The 20,334-nt window shown below is 35.9% G+C and overlaps 1 protein-coding gene across 8 annotated transcripts in view; it reads right to left on the reverse strand.

Annotated features, from left to right (window-relative positions):
• The window catches only part of EXOC6 (exocyst complex component 6), a 297,299-nt gene that overhangs the window by 91,937 nt on the left and 185,028 nt on the right, over positions 1-20,334 (reverse strand). For all 8 annotated transcript variants that reach the window (XR_009212754.1, XR_009212755.1, XM_058436204.1 and 5 more), the window contains 3 exons: positions 16,855-16,964; positions 14,509-14,620; positions 13,182-13,316 (listed from right to left, as the gene is read on the reverse strand). Coding sequence is in view for 6 of the 8 variants with exons in the window: in XM_058436204.1 (XP_058292187.1) it covers positions 13,182-13,316; positions 14,509-14,620; positions 16,855-16,964 (357 nt within the window). In the remaining 2 variants the exon portion in view is untranslated. The remainder of the gene's footprint in view (positions 1-13,181; positions 13,317-14,508; positions 14,621-16,854; positions 16,965-20,334) is intronic.

The following is a 20,334-nucleotide window of genomic DNA, read 5'->3' on the forward strand; positions in this document are numbered from 1 at the left end:
ATGAATAAACATGCACAAATTAATACTAACTACATGTATAGTAAAAGTATACCAAATAAGAAGAGATCATGTTGGTTAGAAATAAGGTTTCATGGAGGAAAAGCTACATGGTGATATGAAAAAATAGGAATCTAGAAGTATTTATGTGGTGGCTGTTCCAGTTACTATTTTTGAGTTAGTGGCTTAAAATAACAAACACTTTGTTATACTCACAGGTTCTATGGGTCAGGAAACAGTGGAGATGACTTTGTGCTACAGCATCTGTGACCTCAGCTGGAAAAGACTTGAAGGCTGCCAATAGGACTCAATAGCTGGGGATTAGAATCATCTGGAGGCTTCCTCACTCATATGTCTGGCACCGGGGATGGGTAGCCTTTCCATGTTGCTTGGCTGCCTCGAAGCCAAGCACTTTAGTGTTTCCTCAAAGCACTAAAGTGGCCAAACAGTAACTGGGCTTCTTACATGGCAGCACAGGGCTCCAAGCATGTGTGCTCCATGCTTGGAATAAAGGCAATAACACATTGCCTTTATGTCCTAGCCTCAGAAGTCTAAAGTCTCAAATGATTTTTACTGTACTCTCTTGGTCAAAGCTGTCACAAATCTGCCCAGATCAAGAGAAGGGGATACAGGTCCCCACTTCTCAATGAGAGAAGTGTCAAGGAATTTGTAGCCATTTAAAAAATCACCATTCCTGCTAATAATGAATAACAAAGAAATGGCTCATAAAGAATATGGGTTAGTACTTACGTTTACTTAATAGAAAAAAACAAAATCATTTTGGGAAAATGGGAAGGCGTCTGATTCCCACTATTTCACTTATCTTTACATCTTAAGCAAATTAACTTAATTTCTTATCTATGAAATGAGAATCATCCTCATCTCACAGGGCTGTTTTGAGCATTACACAAGCTTCTATAATTAATGCAAAGTACCTAACAGTAATTGGCACCCAGAAGGGGCTAAAACAAATTAGTTTTCTTGCCCTTACTTGTGTTTTTTACCTAGTAATGCTCAATAAATGTCTTACTAAAAGAACTGTATGGAGACTATTAATATATCAGAATTCCAAGCCTTCCAAATTGCCCAAGTTGGCTTAACTTAGTGTAGTTATTTTTATGTAAGGGAGAAAAAAATGAGTATTAAACATTAACAGAATTTTTTTTATGTAAAACATGGCAGGGCACAGTGGTTCATGCCTATAATCCCAGCTGTTTGGGAGGCTGAGGCAGGAGGATCACTTGAGGCCAGGAGTTAAATAACTGCCTGGGCAACATAGTGAGACTCTGTCTCTACCAAAAAATAAAAAATTTAGCTGGTCATGGTGGCTTGTGCCTATAGTCCTAGCTACTCAGGAGGCTGAGGTGGGAGGATTGCTTGAGCTAAGGAGTTTGAGGCTGCAGTGAGCTAAGATTGCGCCACTGCACTCCAGCCTGGGTGACAGAGCAAGACCTTGTCTTTAAAAAAAAAAAAAAAAAAAAAAAGGTGAAACACTAACCAGTGGAAAGGCGCGTCATATTTAATATGTATAATTCATAGCAGTAACACCTACTTCTCTTTAACTTCCTTAACATTAGGGGCAGGTACCTAAGATGGTAAATGCTTATGACCTACAGAACTACAAGATAACACACCTTAATGACATCACTTGTAAGTCAATTTTTTCAAAGCAATATAAAAATAATTATTTACCATTTTGCATCTTGCCCCAGTGTTCATAATCAGTTCCCCCATTCATGTCTCACTACATTTACTGAATCTAAGCAGATAAATATAGTTCACTACACAACTGAAGATAGGCAGTAGTTCAAGAAGGCAGCTGGATAAGAGAACCCTAAACCTCAGAACTATGTACAATCATCTCATAAATACTCAACCTGCTTCCCTTCTATCACCAGGCAAAGAACTTTGAGAGTCTGATTGCTCCTATCTTTCACTGCATTTCCTATCTGCACTCAGACCGCTATTTATGATTTCTTTTGCTTTTTTGGGATGCCTCTAATATAGGCAGGAAGAGAAGATGCATAACAAGATTTTAAAAGCCAGATTCAAGAAGCTCCCCTCCTCCAAACTTACAGAGCTAAAGTACTTGGTTAAACTTTAGATTGATATAAAACTGGGTATTTTATTAAAAACCAAATTTAAATCCAGCTTTCTCTTTTTTTTTTTTTTTTTTTGAATGCAGTGGGCAATCTGGTCCCAGTCCGCCTCCGGTTCAGCCTTCTTTGCCTCAGCCTCTCGCGTAGTGGGATACAGGCCCGCCACCAGCCCGGTAATTTTTGACGGGGTTTCACCGTGGTCTCGATCTCCTGACCTCGTGATCCGCCCGCCTCGGCCTCCCAAAGTGCTGGGATTACAAGCGTGAGCCACTGCGCCCGGCCCAGCTTTCTCTTTTTTACTTTATAGAATTTTATTAAAATAAAATAAAGATGTTAGTTCACATTTTCCTAGATTTAAAAAAGCAATATGGGACAATTGAAATATTAACCAAAAGTTGAGGGGGTGGTAGAGACCAAATATCTAGAAATTTTTAAGTCATGAGGGAAAAAACACTATTTTTATCTGAAAGAAGAAAATTAAAAATGATGACAAAACCATTCACACCATCACATGAAATAATTATAATTACATGCTTTCTAGACCATGTTTAGTGAAAAAGTGGTTCAGAAAGCACTACTTTCTAGAAGGAACTAAGCAAAAATAAAAGGGAAAACATAAAAATTTATTTATTGCTTTTTGTTATTGTCAATAGAACTTTGTTGATAAGTCTGTTTTCATGAGGTGACATCATGAGCAGGTTCCACTTTTCCCATAAAATATCTAAGTTAAAATCACCTTTTCTCAAGATGTTAAAAAACTTTCGGGGAAGTGTACCTAATATTTTTTAAGGTTTATTAATGCTTTCCACGGGCTATAATAGGAAGCAAATAATCTATGTCAGGGAATCACGGGCTGTACTGTGTCAAAGAAAAATTTCAGACAGCACTCCTGAGCAGGAATATGATTAAAGTCAACGCTTGAAAGGACTTTTCTAAGGACTAAGAATTCTGCTTATTTTATAATCCAGACAAATATAATCATTAGAAAACATATGTGTCTGATCTTTATAGCTGCATGAACAGGCTCACTATATTTTCTTTTTAAAGAAATGGGAGCAAAGATAGAAAAGATAGAAAAGCCTTTCAATATAACTTTTCCTGTAGTTATACATAGGAATACACTAAATTATTTGCTAAGACATTCCTAAGAGATGATTACTAATGATTACTAGCGATTTAGTGATTGCTAAGGAAATTAGTTAGAACTTCTTGGGGAGTTCTACAGTTGAACCCAGAATAGTCTCAATCTTATGATCTTACCACAAGGTCAAGAGCATTATCAACTCTTGACATTCTAGTCAGCATATCAGCTAACTCTTGAATAAAATGTAAAGATTCAGTTTATAAACAAAGTAACTCTTCCTTTGTTTGTTAAGGAAATAGTGCCCTCTGGAGGCAGAAATGTATCTAGCATAATTTGAGAACTTTTAAAAAAAAATTTCAATGTGTAAGAATTAAATATACTATCTGTGGTTCCCAACCATAGGTGTGCAACAGAACCCACCTGAGGAACTTTTTAAAACATACACATGCACAAATTCCACCTAGACCTCCTGGAGCATAAACATGTGTGTTTTGAATAAAAGCTAAGTAGTAATAGCTAAAGATTTTAGTAAACATCTACGATTTACTGTCTATCGTCCATTCCCCCTCTTGGAATAATTCCCAAATACGTTTTGGAAAATCACTCTGCCCCCATTCACAGCTATCTCATTTGGGTAAGACTGAACCGATATCTAGCTCCAAGGTTGGGTCTTGCTAAGTTTAAGTCAATTACCAGTCCCAACCTCTTACAAAAAAATTATACAGCAGCTAGTGGAGGGAGACAGTTTCTCTTCCTTTAGATGACAGGACATGACAATGTGAGGCTTGGGACTGTGAGCAGGCAGTCATTTTGCTACCAGACTGAGAGAGCCTAGAGCTGCTGGGAACTGCTGGGCCACTATAAGTAGTCTGACCATGAGGCCAAAATTGCATAAAGCAGAGTTAAAAGATGGAGAGACTCTGGGTCCATGGTGACATGTACTGAGCAGTAGTGCCCTCTATCTTTGGACATCTCAGTGTCACTGGCCAATAATTTTTCCTTTATTGTTTAAGAAAGTTTGAGTCTGTTTTTCCACCAGTTCCTGTCAATTTTCTGTTAATCACCTTGATTAATACAACTATCTTAATAGAAATATTTATTCAATATTAAAGAAAAAAGTTACATTTAATTTTGCTCATTTAGTGCAAGGCAAATACATCTATATTTTTATGGGCCTCAAATATGTAGGCAACAGATAAAGTTAGAGCTATCACCATAAAGGTGTCCTCCCTAGTTAACTTCTTCCTGCTCTAATAAACAAAATTCCAATAATCCATTATCTTGACCTAAACATTTCTAATGTTAGTTACACTGCATATAGCATCCAACTCATTATCCAATGTCACTACTAATGCAGAAGGGAAAAAGCAAATAAGACTAACCAGTATAATTTATTAATAGTATTTAGTTATGATGAAAGAAAAGGTATAATAAAATGGGCAGAGAAGCCAATTAATAATTTATAATTTTTTAAAAATATATATATATATAATTCCCATTATTTATTTTAGATGTCAATGTGGCAATCAAAAGAAGTTGTTTTATTTTTTATATTCTTGTTTTATTCTTTATTTTCTTTACATTTAGTACTTAAAAATCAATCAAAAAATAAAAGAGGGATTTGCATGCTATGCTTCTCGTTAAATTAGCAAAAAGCACTAATTCACCTGGTTACTTTTCATCAGGTTTTTTCATTATATGATATTACTGTGACTTTTTTTTTTAAAAAGAGTATTAGGCTTTAGGATATGTATTGTGCCTTATATGCATGCAAATCATGCAAATCACAGATTACCATTTGATCAATACTCTGAGTATAACAAAGCTCAAGATCTGCTCCATAATGAACTAAGAAATCAAAAGTTAAAAGCCATGAAAAGCTTGTATGAATTACAAGAACTGAAGTATCATAAAGTTCTAGAAATCTCTCTAAAAGATTATCTTGCTGGGTACAGTGGCTCTCGCCTATAATCCCAACACTTTGGGAGGCTGAGGCAGGAGATCACTTAAGCCCAGGAGTTTGAGACTAACAGGGGCAATATGGTGAGACCCTATCTCTACAAAAAATAAATTTTTAAAAATTGGCCAGGTAAGATGGTACGCACCTGTAATCCCAGCTACTCGGAAGCCTGAAGTGGGAAGATCACTTGAGCCCAGGAGATCAAGGCTGCAGTGAGCCATGATCCAAAAAAAAAAAAAAAAAATTGCTCTTTATAAAAAGAAATACAATCATCATGGACTATAAGCCAGAGATTAATAATATCATAGTTCTAAAGTAGGCAGGTCACAAATAGTATACTAAATGTTCTATTACAAAGGTACGTTACTGTAAGAGTTATGTTAATTATATCAAAAACAATTTTCAGAGGGAAATACAAAGTACTTCTTAGAGAGTTAGATAATGCAAGGTGAAGTATCAGGTAAAAAGCTACGGCCTGGATACAGCTGAAGATTGAAATTTAAGTAAAGGAAACTGACACTAACTGCTTCTAGAAGAAATTACATTTTTCCCCAGAATATACATTCAAAACACATGTAAACCAAACATTATTTTAAAACAAAAATAAGCATCCTTATTAACATAAGATGAATAAATATGATTTTATATTCCATCTTCTGGGTCATTATCTGAATGTCTGAATATAACTTCAGCTTTCTGCCTTCTGTGCATGGGTTTATACCAATTCTTCCTTCTCCTCATCTCTGCTGATTAAAATCTTACCCATGCTCCAAACTGGTAACAAATACTTAAATTCCTTCAGGGTCCAGGCAGGTAACAAGAATAAGTATGGCAGGCAGGGTATGTGCCATAGGCAGGATCATTATAGAGTTTAAGTCTCATCTAAAGGTATGCAAATTCAAAACATTTAGAAAAACCACAAAACCAAATCAAACATGTCTACAGGACCAAATTCATCTACTATTACACACTGTTGTTATTTGTTTGTAGTTATCTGCTCTTCTAGATTAAAAGAATCCTAGTGGTCAAGAACCATTCCGTATCTTCCCCTCAGCAATCAGCACAGTACCACAGAAATACACTTTAGGGCCTGACAGTGGCTTACACTTGTAATCCCAGCACTTTGGGAGGCTGAAGCAAGAGGATTGCTTGAGTCCAGGACTTCGAGACCAGCCTGGGCAATACAGTGAGACCCTGTCTCTACAAAACAAATTTTTTTACATCAGCCAGGGTAGTAGCATGGGCCTGTAGTCCTAGCTATTTGGGAGGCTGAGGTGGGAGGATTGCTTGAGCCCAGGAAGTCGAGGCTGCAGTAAGCCAGGACAAAGTCACTACATTCTAACCTGGATGACAGAGTGGGACCCTGTCTCAAAAAAAAAAAACAAGATATATATATATATATATATATATAAACATTTTTACATTTTTGCTTAATAAACATCATTTAACATATACTCCCAAGTGAAAAATGACACTCAGTTTAGACAGAACCATCTAAGGAATTACTGCTTTGTTTACAGGACTATCTTTCGGGACACAATCAAAGCCTTACTTTAGACAAGACAAAATATTTCGTTTCTTGTTCTTTATCAAAGTAGCCTGTCCTAGAATAACCTAAATCTCTCATAGAGCCACCTGCTAATTACCTCACTTGTAGAGGGAAATATGGGTTTTTGAGCTATAATCAATGTCTGGAATAATTCAAAATCCAGTCTTCGGATTATCTGAGATTGTCACAGGTCACTGTAAACTAAATACTCCTCTAAGTCTCCAATTACCTAAGTTATCTCCTTTTCCTTTTTAAAAAGTGGGTGCTACATTTTTACCTTTCTAGTTTTCAGGGGCTTTTGTACCTCAAAAGTGTTCACAGACTAGTGGCTTTGTGGTAGCATCTGCCACTCCTTAAGTGGTTGTTTGTCATCAGGTTTGCAAATCATCTGATATAAATAGCTTTTTAAAGTAGTCCTCAACCATTTACCTCCCTACTCTATTTCTGCTTTCCATGATCTTTATAAGTGGCATTTTCTATAATTAACTGATTACTGATGATATTTAAAAAAAACAGAAAGCGGAGCACTCTTATCTATGAGGATTGAGGTCTCTACATTTTGTTGATCCTCCTCTTTTGTTTACAGAACTGAAAAAATGTTTTTATTTTTCCTGTTACCTTTTGTTTTTGACAAAGTAGCGTGTCCCTTATTTACTTTTCTGTTCTATTTACGAAGGGACCTAATTACTTATTCTATTCCATATATATTTGTTACCCAATCTGCTTTTGCTTTTGATTGTTTTCTAACTTACCTTTTAGGATTTTATGTCATTCAAATGTATTAAATCAGCTGTAAGCATAAAACTGCTTTATATAGTCCTCTCTAATGGGGGAAGACTAGAAAAGAAGAAGTTGGTGGTAAAGGATGACAAAAGAAATAAATGTCATATACACTGCCTTTTTAAAATGGCAATCAAACTGCATACACAATACAAGGAATTTTACAAAGGAACACTCCATCAATAAAAAAGCACATAAGTAATCAGAAGCTGACATGCAATTAATCAGTCAAGGCGTAATTTTGCAAGTACCTTCACAAAGCAATACATCAGCTTTACATATATAAAACGACAAAACATTATAATTAAAATGAAAAATTTTTAAACTGCCAATAATACCTCATTAGTTCTAAATGTTTATGCCAGTTCCTGAATTTGTATCTTTACTACTAAAAATTAAATAAACATAAATTATATTTTACCCATACCATAACATCTCAAAGGTCACGTATCCAGTCAATAACCAGGACGAAAGCAAAAGAAAGGTTTCTAAATAGCCAAAAGTGATACAGTTCACACACTAATAAATAAGGTGTAGTAAATTCTATAATGGAATACCATATTGAATTCAAAATAAATAAACTACAGCTACATACAACAACACAAATGAAATACCCCAAGTCCTGCTGAGTAAAAGAAGTCAGACACACAAAAAGATGCACTCTGTATGATTCCATTTAAATAGAACCCAGAAAAAGGCAAAGCTACTCTGCCGTTAAAAGTCAGTACTGAGAGGAAAAGAGATAGTAACAAAGGAGAGGAATGAGGAAGGCTTCTACAGTGCTAGTAATGCTTTATTTCTTGACTTCATAGTTACAAGTGTGTTCACCTTTTTTTTTTTTTTTGCAATTTAAATAGACTATTTTTTAGAGTAGTTTTAGGTTAACAGCAAAACTGAACAGAAAGTACAGAGATTTACTACATACCCCACAAATTCCAAAGTCCACAGTGTACACTGGATTCACTCATAGTGTTTTACATTCTATGGGTTTTGATGCATGTATACACAATTACATACTTTTAGAGCAATAGTTTCACTGCCCTAAACATCCTCTGTGCTTCACTTATTTATCCCTCCACCACTCCCTCACTCTTGGCTACCATTAATTTTTTTATTGCCTCCATAGCTTTCTCTTTTCCAGAATGTCACATAGTTGCAATCATACAATATATAGCCTTTTCAGATTGGCTCCTTTCACTTAATAATATGCATTTAAGTTTCCTCCATATCAATGGCTAGATAGCTCATTTCTTTTTAGTACTTAATAATATTCCATTGTCCAGATATACCAGGGTTTATTTATACATTCACCTACTGAAGGACATCTTGGTTGCTTCCAAGTTTGGGCAATTATGAATAAAGCTGCTATAAATATCCATGTGCAAGTTTCTGGGTGAACCTAAGCTTTCAACTCCTTGGGATAAATACCAAGAAGCACAATTGCTGCATCATATGGTAAGACTGCGTTTCACTTTTTAAGAAGCTGCCAAATGGTCTTCCAAGGAGGCTGTAGCATTTTGCATTCCCACCAGCAATGAGTAAGAGCTTCTGTTGCTCCACATCCTTGTCAGCGTGTGGTGGTGTCATTGTTCTGAATTTTGGCCACTCTAATAGGTGTGTAGTGGTATCTCACTGTTGTTTTAATTTGCATTTCCCTTATGACATATATATGGAACATCTTTTCATATGCTTATCTGGTATCTCTGTATCTTCTTTGCTGAGGTATATGTTAAGGTCTTTGGCCCATTTTAAAATCAATTGCTCATTTTCTTCTCATTGAGTTTTAAGAGTTCTTTGCATATTTCAGACACGAGTCCTTTATCAGATAAGTCTTTTACAAATATTTTCTCCCAGTTCTGTGGCTTGTCTTCTCATTCTGTTGACAGGGTCTTTCATAGAACAGAAGTCTAAAATTTTAATGAAGTTCAGTTTATCAATTATTTCTATCATGGATTTTTCCTTTGGGGAACAATCAAGACTAAAAAGTCACTGCCCCACCCAAGGTCATCTAGATTTTCTCCTATGTTATCTTCTAGGGGTTTTATCATTTTGCATTTTACATACAGATCTGTGAAACATTTTGAGTCAGTTTTTGTGAAGGGTGTAAGGTCTGGTCTAGATTCATTTTTTTACATGTGGATGTCCAGTTGTTCCAGCACTATTGGTTGAAAAAACTATCTTTGCTACATTTTATTACCTTTGCTCCTTTGTCAAAATTCAGTTGACTATATTTATGTGGGTCTATTTCTGGGGTCTTTAATCTGTTCCATTAATCTATTTGTCTGTTGTTTGTCCAATACCACATCTTATTCATTACTACAGCTTTGTTTTGTTTTGTTTTGTTTTTGAGACGGAGTTTCACTCTGCCGCCAGGCTGGAGTGGAGTGGTACAATCTTGGCTCACTGCAACCTCTGCCTCCCGAGTTCAAGCGATTCTCCTGCCTCAGCCTCCCGAGTAGCTGGGATTACATGTGCGCACCACCACACCCAGTTAATTTTTGTATTTTTAGTAGAAACAGGGTTGGCCAGGATGGTCTTGATCTCTTGACCTCATGATCTGCCCACCTCGGCCTCCCAAAGCGCTGGGATTACAGGCGTGAGCCACCGCACCCAGCCTCATTACTACAGCTTTATAGTAAGTCTTGAAGATGGGTAGTATCAGTCCTCCAACTTTGTTCTTCTTCAATACTCTGTTGGTTCTTCTGGGTCTTCTGTCTCCATATAAAGTTAAAGATCACTTTGTCAACATCCATAGAAAAACTTGCTGGCATATTAATGGGGAATACATTAAATCTGTAGATCAAGTTGGGAAGAACTGACATGTACCATGTCCTTGCTCCATAAGAAGAGAATTTCAAGCCCTTAAAGACGATTTACTACTGTCACTTCAGCCACAATCCTAAAAAGCTTTGCTACATAGTCATTAGCAGACAAAAAGAAAAAAAAAGGCAAGTTAGAAAAAGAATCAGAAGTGCATTTCTTCTAGGCATTTACAGTTGCAATTACTGCCAGGACTCAAAAGAAAACTCTTCAGAGTAGCAGGCTGGAAAAGCTCCTTGGAGCCAAGTTAAAGATCCCTGATGCCAAAGAGAAAGAACTGGACTATTTATCTACCACACAAGTTAGAAAGGGAATGGTATTTCCATTTTTTTTCCTCTATACTGATGCAAATTTTTCCAGTTAGGAGAAGTCTTATATTAGCTTTAAGTAGTTCTCTAATTGGGTCTGAGTTACTTTCAAAAAGCTGAGGTACTGCTTGAGGGTAGGAACTACTTATTGAACCTCTTTTATATCACTTACAGAGTTAGCAAACAAGCTAACAAAACAATCTATACACTATTTCATAACATAAATACTTATGACACAAGATCAGGTAGTTTGTGTGTGCATATGTAGTTTTTGGAAGGGAAGCAAATGGAGGTATAGGTATCAAGTACTTGTTTCCAGAATCATTAAGCAATCAAATAGAAAGATGTTTTCTAGGGTCACTGAACTGAAAAAAAATTAGGCTAAGGGGCTATATAATCCAATCAAATGTCTACAGCCAAGATTGTACTTCAATCGTTTTTGTGAAAGAGGCAACAGACTATTCACTATGAATGGAAATTCCCCAGTGTCCCTCAGTAATTCACTTTAATATTGATTTAACAATCCTCCCTGTTGAAGTGCTTCCCCTTATCACATTTCGAGACAAATTCCTCTTGAAATAGACCAAAAGACAGAACTGAAAAATACTTGACCTTCAAATCTTAAGATGAAAACAGCTCTTGCTCACATATTAGAAAACAGAAAAGCATTTACTGAGTTCTGTGTGAAAACAAAACAAACAAACAACAAAAAACAAAGATGCTTTGCTATTCACAGAGCAGAACTTGATTTCCAAGGAAATACACCAAGGAGTATGCAATGATAGTTATGGCTTCAACTCTGGAATGATGAACCAGAGCTAACATTTCTAAACATTCTTTCCCAACAGGCAGATTTTGAGAAAAACAGTTCCAAGATCCCCTAATCTAAGAGCATTGTGTTCCAGTATCTTTGGTTCTCTGGCTTATGACCGATAAGAAAAATTAGCTGAAGATCCCTAGAAACACAAGATGCTAAGGCAATTCATGTTTTAATCAGAGGGTACTGGGTAAGCATATTAAAAGTAATGTTAACAGTTAAATATGCCTACAACTCTAAGCCTGAGAAATTCCTTCTTGACAGGGTATGAGTAACATATGGATGTAAGGACAGAGAGAACAATAAAGAGAAAGTAGAGGCATTATGTAAAATCTAACATAAAAGCTAAGAATCAATTTGTCCTTGGATAAATAAGTAACTAAAAACTTGTGGCATCTCCTCCTATATTATCATACTTATTATACCATATTGTTAAGTGTCTTTTATTATTTTTTCCTCCTCTGAGCTTCTTGAGGGCAGGGATACATTTTTGTATTATCAGAGTCTAAACAGAGTGCTCAGAGTATGACTTACATACAGTGAATGGCTCTGGGCTAAGTATCTTCTTTACTCCTCATAATAATCATATGAGGTAGGTACTGTACAGTTACTCTAATTTTATAGATAAAGAAACTTGGAATCATTTACATTAAAGAACTTGCCCAAGGTCACAGAGCAATCTAACTTCAGAGTATATGAATTTAATCACTGTACTATATTATCTGAATAAATGAATGTCTGCTTTTTTAGGCTTCTAAGTTTTAATAACTAATTTTGTAAGTCTGCTGATTCAGATATCATTCTGCATTTGTGTCTTATGTATTGAAATGACTACATGAGCTCAAGAGTCACCAGAAGAGCATAATATTTGGGGGCCAAGCAGATAATTCTAGGATCCCAGGGTTGTTTGTGGACTTCACACTTTCAAAGTATGGTTAAATGTTAACATTAAATTAGTTATTTTAAAACACAAGTACATTCATTTTTTAAAATGCAAGTTATTACAATAAAATCTTGGGGGTGACTGATAATATAACAAAAGTAGTTAAAGAGAATTCTTTTTAATAGGAAACTTTTAGAAAGAGCTATAAAGTTAAATTAGCAAGCCCATTTTACAGATAAGTGATCAGTACATGATTTATCATTAGTTTAATAAAATATTCAATGCAAGGGGATTTATATACACTAGACTAAGCCAGTGTCTCATCTATGACTCCAAATAATAAAATAGCTGATGAAATTATTTAATATTACATTCTACCTAAAACAACCATTAATTAATCCTCAGTATATCCTGTATATTATTCAAACAGAAATCTTTCCACCCACAAAAGAGGTAGGACTTCAATGACATGTAATAATATTTATTTTTCTTCAGATCAGAACCAATCAAGGATGGAAAACAAATCTATCCTTATTTAATTTGTCTTACATTTTAAATTTTCAAAAATAAACACTCATATAGAATTAATTTTTAAACTGTGAAACATTAATTCAGTTAGACCTAGTCAGCACTACTATAAATCATCAAAACATGAACAAAGCATAATACATTGTAGAAAATAAGTATACTTTTCTCCATGTTAATAAGATGTTTACAGTGCCAAAAAGAAACTGACATTTACCTGCTCACTGTTGACAATGATTACCTCTATTCTTAATTTTTAGGAATATAGTAGATCTTGCATATAATAAGAACGGTCTTTAATTTCTTAACGTTTGCTTACAGTGACTGAAATGAAAACTTTTGGTCAAATTTTTACATACCTTAAAAGTAGAAAGTCCATAAAGTCTTGTAGTATGAACAGTTTCTTGGGAAATATTTGTAATGTTAGTTATAAAGTCCTCAAGATATTTACAAGCTTGTTCCAGGTGTGTTGTGTTTATGATGATTTGCACCAGCTAGAAAACACAAGATATATCCAGTAAAATACAGGTTACATGTATATAAAATCACCTAATTTTTAAAAATAGGATTATTACTTCCAGCAACTGTACCATTTCTACATAATTGCAGCATTATAGGATACAACTATCTGATTTTAAAAGCCTGCTGCAAATACTGCTCATGAATTTATATATATATATACACACACACACACACACACACCCCCCTAGAGTCTAACTGCCAGTTATTTTAAAATAATTTTTCATAGTATGTTTCAAATCTTAAACATTTAGCAAGTAAAAAATTAGGATTGTGACTTTTCCTGTAGTCTGGCAATCAGAAATCTAAATAGATGTTCTAACATCTTTATCTACTATTCTCCATATGAACCCGTTTCCCTCCCTTTTTTTTTTTTCTTCCAGAGACAGGGTCTTGCTGTCACCCAGGCTGTGTAGTGCAGTGGTATGATTGTAACTCACTGCAGCCTCAACCGCCTGGGCTCAAGTCCAGAGTAGCTAGGAATATAGTTGCACACTACCATGCCTGGCTAATATTCTTCTTTTTTTTTTTTTTTTTTTTTTTTTTTTTTTTTTTTTTTTTTTTTTTTTTTTTTTTTTTTTTTTGAGACGGAGTCTTGCTCTGTGCCCCAGGCTGGAGTGCAGTGGCGTGATCTCGGCTCACTGCAAGCTCCGCCTCCCAGGTTCATGCCATTCTCCTGCCTCAGCCTCCCGAGTAGCTGGGACTACAGGCGCCCGCCAACACACCCGGCTAATTTTTTGTATTTTTAGTAGAGACGGGGTTTCACCATGTTAGCCAGGATGGTCTCGATCTCATGACCTCGTGATCCGCCCGCCTCGGCCTCCCAAAGTGCTGGGATTACAGGCTTGAGCCACCGCGCCCAGCCTATTCTTCATTTTTTGTAGAGACAGGGTCTCACTATATTGCCCAGGCTGGTCTCAAACTCCTGACCTCAAACAATCCTCCTGCCTTGGCCTCCCAAAGCTCTCGGATTAGAGGTATGAGCCACTGTGCCTGGCATCCTCACATTTCTGGAATTTACGCTGGTGTTTTTATTTTGAAAACAAATCTGCCTATATTAATACATTTAAAACAGGAAGCTAGTTTTACAGAATGATGTTCAGCAATAATTTAAAATAATTGTTTCATACAATGAAACATTTCACTATATGTGTCTTTTTAACCTACCTCTGTCAAACCTATATGAGGTTTTCTAATAAGGTTCAGTAAACAGCTACTCAAAGTTCTGGTCAGCAGCAGATTTGTTGATTTTCTAAGCATATCGTCTATTTCTGTTGAGCTGAAAACAAAGATTGATATTATTAAACTTAATAAATAATGAATGTGGTTAGTTAACATCCTAAATAATTTAACACAGTTTACTAAAATAATTTTCCCCAAGTCATTATTTTATATATTTAAATAAACTACAAAGACCCATATTTATTAAATCACAAACTTCAATTTAACTTTGCAAAAGGGACATTTTCCATAAAGTAGAATATTCATATATGGCATAATTTAAATGTACCCAATTAACAACTACAGAAAAATCATGGAGGACTTGGTATAAGGAAACAAAATTATTCTTAAATTCCGACTCCATCATGGGATAGTAACTTTGTTGTTTTATTATTTTTATTATTGTTTTTGAGCCAGGGTCTCACTTTGTCACCCAGGCTGGAGTGCAGTGGTGCAATTATAGCTCACTGTAGCCTCAAAGTCCTGGACTCAAGCGATTCTCACACTTCAACATTCTGAGTAGCTGGGACGACAGATGCATGCCACCATGCCCAGCTAGTTTCAAATATTTTATAGAGACAGGGTTGCACTACGTTGCCCAGGCTGGTCTCGAACTCCTGGACTCAAGTAATTCTCCCACCTTGGCCTCCCAAAGTGCTGGGATTACAGACGTCAGCCACCGCGTCCAGCCCCAAAAGACAGTCACTTTGAAAGAAATTTCATACACAACTACAGCTAAAAATTATTTTTAAAATACAAACTGATATGAGCTCTTTCTAGATATAATTAACAAATTTAATTTTTAATATAACTAAGTTACCCATTTTCATTAAGATTTTTTAAGTCTTCAAAGAAATAAATTACCTTAAACTAATTTTAGTATGATGTTTCTTAACATCCTAAGTATTACTAAGCTAGCACTAAAAAACAAATTCTTTTCTCCTAACCCTTAGGCCTTCAATTTAAGTAAATAATGATTTCTTGGATACAGCCTCATTATCACAACAGTTAAACTGTCTGTAGACCATGGATTATCCACCTCGGCACTACTGACATTTTAGGGTGGATAATTTTTTGTCGTGGAGACTGTCCTGCACATTTGGATGTTTGGCCTCTCTCCACTAGTTCCAAGTAGTGCCTCTCCCCTGAACTGTAACAACTAGACATTGCCAAATTTGTGGGGAGGAGGTGATGGCAGGAGAACCAAAATTATCCCCAGTTGAGAACTACTGCCTTAGATATAGGCTAACATTTTTGCATCCTTTTACTTTTTATTAAAATACTACTTTTAAAAATCTGTGGGCCAGACACAGTGGATTGTGCCTGTAATCTCAGCACTTTGGGAGGCCGAGGTGGGTGGATTGCTTGAGGCCAGGAGTTCGAAATCAGCCTGACCAACATGGCAAAACCTCATCTCCACTAAATATACAAAAATTGGCAGAGTAATGGTGCAAACCTGTGGTTCTAGCTACTTGGGAGGCTGAGGTGGGAGGATCACTTGAGCCCAGGAGGTCGAGGCTGCAGTGAGCCATAATTGTGCCACTTCATTCCAGCCTGGGCAACAGAGTGAGTTCCTGTCTCAAAACAAAACAAAAACAAAAGCAAAAACAAAAACAAACAAAAAGAACTACCATTCAACCCAGCAATCCCATTATTTGGGATATACCCAAAGGAAAATAAATCATTTTACCAAAAAGACACATGTACCCATATGTTCATTACAGCACTATTCACAATAGCAAAGACATAGAATCAACCTAGGTGTCTATGGCAGCACCCCTGGCCTCTACCCACTAGTTCCAAGTAGCACCTCCCCATTGACAGCAATGTTGGATTGGATAAAGAAAATGTGGTATATAAACACCATGGAATACTACACAGCCATAAAAAAGAACAAAATCATGTCCTTTGCAGCAACATGAATGCAGCTGGAGGCTATTATCCTAAGCAAACTAATGCAGAAACAGAAAACCAAATACTGTATGTTTTCACTTGTAAGTGGGAGCTAAACACTAGGTACACATGGATGTAAAAATGGAAACAACAGATACTGGGGACTACAAGAAGGGGAGGCAGGGGTTGTAAAACTACCTGTTGGGTACTATGCTCGCTACCTGGGTGACATGTTCAAGCATACGCCAAACCTCAGCATTACACAATATGCCCCTGTAACAAACATGTACCCCATGAATCTAAAATAAAAGTTGAGGAAAAAAAACTATGGCATAAAAATGAAGTATTAATGTTTCATAAAAGTTATGACAAAAATGCATTTGTGATTAGTAAACTTACCTCCGGTGTAGTGACTCTGAAAATTTAAGGCTGGCATAAATAAATTCTTTAACTTGAATGTAAATATGAGGCACTGACTGAGACATGGGGAATTTCTTTGGGAAAGATTGCTGTAGAAAAAGAAAGTTAATATTGTTTTTGAAATTTTAGAAAAAGACATGCTAATCACTAAAAATGTAAAATTAAATTGATTTCACACTTGAATAGCAAATACCTGCATCAAAAACTGTTATATTTCTATACTTTTGATATTTTATCAAAATATTTCTGAAGAAAATAACGTGGCAATTTACCCTTGTTTCTTAAATCATATTATCAGACTTCCAACAAGCAGAGAAAACACATACCAATACCCCTGGTGTATTCTGATGATGAGTACTCTGTCTGTAGGCGATGCCTAGGCTGTCTGCTTCTTTGTGTATTTATCATACAAGAATCAGGGTGGCCATGAAAATTATAGGCCAGCTTTCTGGCTCAGAGTCATTAAATAATTCTAAGACTCCCTTCATTTATCTTCAGTGAAGGCTTGATACCAATTCAAGAAGTTATCGAGTTTATTCCATAACTCCTAGAATACCTTATAGCAGGTTTCTGACCTCTATGCCATTAAACACTGGTATGCAGCTAATGGCTTACACTGTGCTTCCTGGCTAAACTACTTTATAAGTCATTATGCATTTGAAATTCTCAGTCTCTAAAAGGTAAACTCCTTCCAAGATTGTTACTTAAAAAAAAACCTCTTTTCTATTTCATTAAGTCTAATATACCCTTCTATCTTCACCTTCATTGCAACCTTGTTATATCGGTAAAAGTACCGTCGCCAAGATCACCAGTGATCTCACAGTTGTTCGATCCAGTGGTTTCTTCAGCTCTCATGTTACCTGACTTTTTTGAAAAATCTGACACAGTTGACCCACTCCTACTTCATAAATGATCTCTCCTACCTTGGACTCCTGCCCACACTGGTTTTCCTCCTTTTTCTCTACCTACTCTATTTCTTTTCCTCTATCCATTACTTAATTATTGCTGTGCTTTAGGGTTCTGTCCTAAACCCTCTCTTTCTACTACATATACTTTTCTTGGATGATCTCATATAGTCTTATGACTTCAATCACCATACAAGTACCAATATCTCCAAATCTACAACTCCAGATCAAATCTTTCTCTTAAGTCCAAATTCATGTATCTACCCATTGGACAGCTCCATTTGGCTGTACCATTTGAGATACACTCAATAGGTCCAAAAGTGAAATTATCATCTTTTTCTTCTAAATTTACTTCTCTTCTGTTTCTTATCACAGTGAATGCTGCCATCATCCAAGGTAGAAACTTGGTTATCTTACTTGACCCCTTTATCTCCGTTACCCCTCATATGCACATAATCAGCAACTCCTGTTGCTCCTACCTCCTAAGCATCTCAAATCAGCTTCAATGACCATAACCCCCATTTAGGTTATATAACCCTCTTCTCTCATCAAGATAAATGCAAAAATCTACTAGGTGGTCTCCCTGCCACCAGTCTTAACTCTTTTCCAATCCATTCTCCACATATTAGCCAGATAGACCTTCCTAAAGCACAAATCTGGTTATATTTTTACCACTTCAAATTCTTTCATGGCTTCCCATAACTCTCAGGAAAAAGGATAAACTCTCTAACACTGTTTAGTAGGGCCATTATGGTCTGGTCCTTTCTACTTCTCCAATTTACATCCCTTGAGCTTCATCTCTTGTACTGCATCTACTTTGACCTTTACACAGCCTTTCTGCATGGTGCATCCCCTATCTTAAGCAATGCAAACTTCTGTGAATTATAATTTCTTATTTATTTTATCTACCCTCACTTGACTATAAGCTCTTTGACACCAAAGACTGAAAATCTAGCACATAGCACTGTTTCTGGTATATAGTAGGTATATGAAAAATATTTGAAATTATTTAAATGACATTAAAGGCAGAATATAAGTATGTTCTTATTTTGGCCAAATGATTCTAATAAAATTAACATGGTTATCTACAAAAATATTTTTGTATGTATGTTTACTATTACTCCTCCATTCATAATTTATGTTGAAAATAACTCAAGTTATTTGATAGTTTTATATATTTTCTAATAGTTTTAATTGAAAATTATACTTAAACTAGGAAAAAATATACACGCACAACCAAAACTTTATTAAATAATTTATGAGATTTATTTTTCAGTTGTCGTATTTTGATTTTCCAGGTGACTTTAACTATTAACAGTAGTTCTTCTTTTTAATAATGAGTGATACGTAGACCAATGAATACAACTTCTAAGAACTTAATCTTAAGAGGTACTGCATATATTAGAAATGCTCTGCAAGCAAAGTTAAATTTCCTTTTAATTATAAACCTATTTAGAATAGTTTAATATGATTGGAAGGGATATTAGAGATTACTGAGTTCAAACTCCTCATTTGACAGATGAGGCACAAATGTCCACACAGGCTCAGTCATTTGCCTATAATAAGCCACAAGCAGCCAGGTGCAGTGGCTCACGCCTGTAATCCCAGCACTTTGTGTGGCTGAAGCAGGCAGATCATCTGAGGTCAGGAGTTCAAGACCAGCCTGACCCACATGGTGAAACCCTGTCTCTACTAAAAAAAATTACAAAATTAGCCGGGCATGGTGGCGCTTGCCTGTAATCCCAGCTACTCGGGAGGCTGAGGCAGGAGAATCACTTGAACCCAGGAGGCAGAGGTTGCAGTGAGCCGAGATGGCGCCATTGCACTCCAGCCTGGGCAACAAGAGCAAAACTCTGTCTCAAAAAAAAAAAAAAAAAAAAAGCCACAAGCAGAGCTAGCACATGAATCTAGACCTAGTCTAGTGCTCTTTATATAGACACTAGCCTGAACAAACTCATTACCAGTAACTAAAAAAAAAAAAACTAAGCCATGAGATGGAGAATATTCTGGTGATATTTCTTGACAGAACAACTTTCACTGGGCTTTCAAAAAATACAGAATTAGAATAATTATTCTGGCCTCTTGTATTAAAACATAGCTAATAGTTATATGCAATGGCAGCATTAGCTACAAGCTAGCAGCTATCCATTTAATTACCTGGTTCTGTATTTAGTGACTAGTACACATAATATGCTTAGTTTATGTATAAAAATACAACAAAAATTTACAGTCACGATTCACTCAGAATTTGGTCTTGCACATGCTGAAGTGATAAAAATGTAGAAAGGTGCTGAATTATAAAAAGTTGGGAAAATAATAAAGAAGAGTAAGGAGAAAAAAACAAGAATAAAGAGAATACAAAAGTGACAGTTACAGTTAAAATGACATCCTTTTCTAATGAGATCTAATTCTACCCAAAGATATTGGATAGGTACAAGGGTGCATGTTTGCACATATATATGCACATACATATGGATCCATGTGCATTCTGAGAATCTCCTACATGGCTGGTCTACTTCCTTTCTCTACCCTGTCTTTTGTTCAGATATCTTGA

Source organism: Hylobates moloch, unplaced genomic scaffold (genome assembly GCF_009828535.3).
Source record: "Hylobates moloch isolate HMO894 unplaced genomic scaffold, HMol_V3 SCAFFOLD_3, whole genome shotgun sequence".
Lineage (NCBI taxonomy): Eukaryota > Metazoa > Chordata > Mammalia > Primates > Hylobatidae > Hylobates > Hylobates moloch.